General features: G+C 34.0%; 1 protein-coding gene across 1 annotated transcript in view; it reads left to right on the top strand.

The window, feature by feature from the left end:
• Positions 1-4,996, top strand: part of wdpcp (WD repeat containing planar cell polarity effector) — an 86,306-nt gene extending 81,310 nt beyond the window's left edge. The window contains exon 19 of the mRNA XM_084020731.1: positions 4,573-4,996. Coding sequence (XP_083876857.1) covers positions 4,573-4,623 — 51 coding nt within the window. The 3' untranslated portion in view covers positions 4,624-4,996. The remainder of the gene's footprint in view (positions 1-4,572) is intronic.
• Positions 4,997-5,479: the final 483 nt, after the last annotated feature.

Genomic DNA, 5,479 nt, shown 5'->3' with positions numbered 1-5,479 from the left:
TGTTCCCAGAATCCTGGTTCCCATTTGACCCTGCAGCCGTCCCAAGAGCCTTCACCACACTCAAAGAAACAAGAGCAGAGGATAATAATGATTGTATGAAACTTTAGCAGCGGCTCACACATTTAGGGGAAACAGCAGACATACTTTGAATCACATGTTGAAACATTTTTGATGATGCTTGGAGGTGAAACTAGGTATCAGTCAATCATACTATTACTGTAAAACAGCTCAATCTGGCACCGTTCTCCTCAAAATGTTTAGATACCGATTAGGACCGTCATATTTGGCTGATAGCACCGTTTTCTGATGCCCAGCTCTCATCACCGGTCCCTCCCGTCCTTTACTTGTCTTCTTTGTCTTTTGTCAGTTTATTTTAGCTGCTATGGTTTGTTGCATGTTACCTGTTTGCCTGCTACCTGCTGGACCTACTGATCTATTTGGGCCTCTGTCATTTCTATTAAATCATCACTTGTTGCTTCTGCCGCCTCATCTTTATCTGTGTTTGTGTCCTTCTGCTGCCACTCTAAATCATAACGTGCACCTTCCTCTCAGCATACGCACCAACATTGACTCATTGAGATAACATACTGGGAGAGGAGCAAATATATTCCGTGACATGTAGAATTGAACTAACACCTTTATTGCACGTCTGTTCATTAATATCTGCTTACAACAGCACTACTGTCACAACTGTGACCCCGGGTCTGCACAATTCTCGGGATATTGGAGGATTAGAATTTGGTGGTCAAAGGTCACTGTGACCTCACCAAGATGTCTGATAGGATGGCATTTATGACAGATAAAGGGGTAATATTCATTTATGACATACTGTGACATTTTTTATTGCATATTATACAATAACTTTTATACTATGACATTTTATGACATAAAGTACATACATATTATTATTTCATTCTCATTTTTGTGATTTTATTTTATCACAAACTATCCTATGTTTTTTTTATGACACTGACATTTTTATGGCACACTATATTATCACTTAATGATATACTATACTATGACACAGTACTATAATATTTTTATGACATTTTTTATGACATACAATAATAATTTTTGTGAGATAATATTTTTGTTTATTATTACTTTTTTTTTTTACATATTTCATGATATAGACATATTTATAACATTTTAATGATATACTTTGACTTCCTATGGCATTTTTCATGACAGTATTCTTTGACATCTTCATGACATAATACTACTATGGCATTTTTATGACGTACTATAATATGGCATTCTTGACCATAGGATGACATTTTTTATCATTTTTTAATGACTATAATTTGTCTATAATCATTTTTAATTATCCATCCATCCATCCATTGTCTACCGCTTATCCTGTTTTCAGGGTCGCGGGTCATTTTTAATAAGTGTAATTTTTAATGACAAACTTTGTCATTACTTAAACTTACGGACATACGTAACTATTCTAACAATATTATGAAATATTATACGATATTTATTGTCACATACTATACTGCAACATTCTTATTTTTATGACATAGGCTACTATAATATGATTGTTTCATCACCTAGTATTCAAAGACATTTTCATGACACAACTATGATATTTTTCATGGCATACTTACCACAACTTTTTTATGACATGTACTATGACTTTTTACAATGACATTTAAGGACATACAACATCATATATTTCTATTATATTATCATGCCATCTTGGAGATCCACTAATCAACATAAAAAGCGAGACAAAAGCGCAGTGGTTGGATCAGCATGAACAGCCAGACCAAACCCAACCCGGGGCAATCCAACTCAGGCCTCCTCCACCACCCAGCCTGCTCCTGGCTGATGTGTGGATGCAGTATATTTAAGAAGGATGCAATAAGACTTCAGGCTAACCCAGCAACTAGAGATTGTGCCCTCATCTTTACAGAGACCTGGCTCCATCCTGGCTTTCTGGACCAAGCTACTGCACTTGACAGGCGGCCAAAGCGCTGGACTCTGGTGGGACAAGAGAAACTCTTAACTTGTTTTAGGAAGCCGGCGTTATCTGCCCATAGAATTCACTGGTGTCTGTTGCTGCTGTTTACATTCCTCCTGATGCAATTTGTTTTTAAATTGCATAACAGGACCACATAGTCAGCCCAACATTTTCATGCCTTTCTTGACATACTATACTATTACTTTTTTTGACATATTATACAATGACTTTATATCTGTCATTTTTATACATACAATACTATGACTTTTTTCAACATACTATACTATGACCTTTTCACTACTTTTTTTACATACTATACTATGACCTTTTCACTACTTTTTTTACATATTATACTATGACTTTTTCTGAGTTTTTTCAACATACTTTACTTACTACTGACTGACGTACTATAATATGACTACTTTATGATTTTTTGGATATACTATACTATGACTTTTTTATGACTTTTTTTCAACAAATTATGCCATGACCTTTTCAACATACTACCCTACTTTTTTCTTACTTTTTTCAACATACTATGACTTTTTTCGTCTTTTATCGACATACTATACCATCACTTTTTTCAACATACTATACTATGACTTTTTTATGACTTTTTCGACGTACTATACTATGACTTTTTATGACTTTTTCAACATACTATACTATGACTTTTTATGACTTTTTCGACGTACTATACTATGACTTTTTATGACTTTTTCGACGTACTATACTATGACTTTTTTATGACTTTTTTCAACATACTATACTATGACTTTTATGATTTTTCAACATACTGCACTGACTTTTTTATTACTTTTTTCAACATACTGACTTTTTTTCGTCTTTTTCAACATACTATACCCTGACTTTTTATGACTTTTTCGACATACTATACTATGACTTTTTTATGACTTTTCAACATACTATACTATGACTTTTTATGACTTTTTCGACATACTATACTATGACTTTTTTATGACTTTTTCGACATACTATACTATGACTTTTTTATGACTTTTTTCGACATACTATACTGACTTTTTATTAATTTTTTCAACATACTATACCAGGACTTTTTATGACTTTTTCAGCATACTATACTATGACTTTTTTATTACTTTTTTGACATACTATACTAGAACTTTTTATTGCTTTTTTCAACATACTATACTGTGAATTTTTTCTGACTTTTTTGACATACTACACTATAACTTTTTTATTACTTTTTCCGACATACTATACTATGACTTTTTTATGACTTTTTCAACATACTACAGTGACTTTTTTCTTACTTTTTTCAACATACTATTTTTCCTACTTTTTTCGTCTTTTTTCGACATACTACACACAATTCTCTGCATTTGGCACAATTTTCATGAAGAAAATCTCTTGTGAGGAACGCCGTTCAAAATTCTAAAGTTAATTTCCCTACTATGCACACTGACTCATCACATGGGCAAACACCTGCAACACAGTTTTACAATTTGCAATCAGAGCATTAGCATAAAAGTGCAACAGGTGAGCTCTTCTGTTTTGGAGCAATGGATGCCAACATTGGCAACAGAGGCAGAGCCAGAGGAGTACGAGGAGGAATCTTTTCCCCCCGCTGCTTGGCCATCGCTTGCATTGCCTGTGATGTGGATGAGGTGCTGTGGCCAGACCGAAACAGAAGAGAGGATGCGGGATAGTTGTTGTTGTTTTTTTGTTTGTAACTGTATACAGTAAATTCTTCTGGTTTTGTATGTAGACCACTGTATATGCAACTTTGTGTTGGTTGGGATGAAAACTGTGTACATTACAGTATTCTTGTGGGAAAAATAAAATATATAAAAACAATATTCTAAAATATTTTACAACACATTTATGTATGTATGTCTGTAGTGAGTGTAACACTGAACAAAAAAAGGCCTAAGTCATTATGGTAAATAGAGAAGAAGTGTTCATCGTGTTTTACATTGAGCACATCAGTGTTCAACTGGTTCTTATAAATGTCTATTCATATGATGGTTTGTGTGTGTCATTTGAAAATAAAATACCATTTTGAGAAGAAATAACAGTTTTGAATGTAAAGATTCATTTTGCAGGAGAATTGAGGGGTTTTGCCCATTGTGTGTGTGTTTTTTGATTTGTGTGTAGAGTTCTGAGAGTATGAGGCATGCGTTCAGAAAATGTGTGTAAACAATCGAGAAAAACTGTAATGCTCTACATCATTATTTTTTTACACATTACATTAATCATGGATCATTAATTATGACAACCATCCTGTGAGTCTTTAGATCATTTTATAATTGTATTAATTTTATTTTAATCTTAATGACATTTGATGACTTACTGTATGTCATTTTATGACTTTCCATGATATACTATACTTTTATAAATTATTTTGACAAACTATAGCCTACTATGACATTTTTATGACACTTTTTATAATACTATTATAGGACATTTTATGCCATATTATGCTGCACATTTTTACGACATGTTTTTGAGATCTTTATGACTACAACGTGTGCTGTTAAGCAGATGTCTTTAGAGTAAAACACAGTTTTTCTAAGTTTATAACACCTAACATTTCTGTGTTTTGTTTCCTCTCCCTCTCTCAGGACAATGAAGACCTCGGGATGCTTCAGGTCGTCCATTTAGGAATAGTTTGAAGGATACAAGTCACAACAACATCTCATATGCAAATGAGTTACTTACCTGTATTATTACCTGGCTAGGGGCTCATACAGAGCAGTAGATTACTGTATAGAAATCCACTAAAAGTTGAACAATACATAAGTGATGCAGTTTTGTATTACCAGCTTTGCAGCAAATTATACATTTCATATTGTGAAACCAAAAGCCTGATTAAACCTGTCATTGCTTACCTATGAAATTGAGATGTGAATTCAGGTTATGTTCCGTCTTCGTGAAGACTTTAATGAGATGCACCATAAAAACATGACATCTATACAGCACACACACACATCTATACAGCACACACACACACATCTATATAGCACATACATCTATACAGCACACACATCTTCAACAGCATATCACATCACATAACAAGTATGTGTGTGTGCTGAATAATTGTGTGCACGTGCTGTATCAGAATCAGGTTTATTGCCAAAGTAAGTTTTCACTTGCAAAGAATTTGTCTTGGTTGTGTTTGGTGCATACAATAAACACGTAATAAAAAAGAGAAAAAGTACTGGAATAGGAGTATAAATGTGTGTGCTATCGATCTGGTGTGCTGTGTGTGTGTGTTGTATAAATGTGTGTGTGTGTGTGTGTGTGTGTGCTGTATAAATGTGTGTGTGTGTGTGTGTGTGTGTGTGTGTGTGTGTGTGTGCTGTATAAATGTGTGTGTGTGAGTGATGTATAAATGTGTGTGTGTGAGTGATGTATAAATGTGTGTGTGTGTGTGTGTGTGTGTGTGTGTATGTGCTGTATAAATGTGTGTGTGTGTGTGTGTGTGTGTGTGTGTGTACATGTGTTTGTGTGCGCATGCTGTATAAATGT

Source organism: Eutrigla gurnardus (assembly GCF_963514095.1).
Source record: "Eutrigla gurnardus genome assembly, chromosome: 11".
Classification (NCBI taxonomy): Eukaryota; Metazoa; Chordata; class Actinopteri; order Perciformes; family Triglidae; genus Eutrigla; species Eutrigla gurnardus.
The sequence above is the reverse complement of the archived record's forward strand: the minus strand, read 5'-3'. Positions and strand labels throughout refer to the sequence as shown.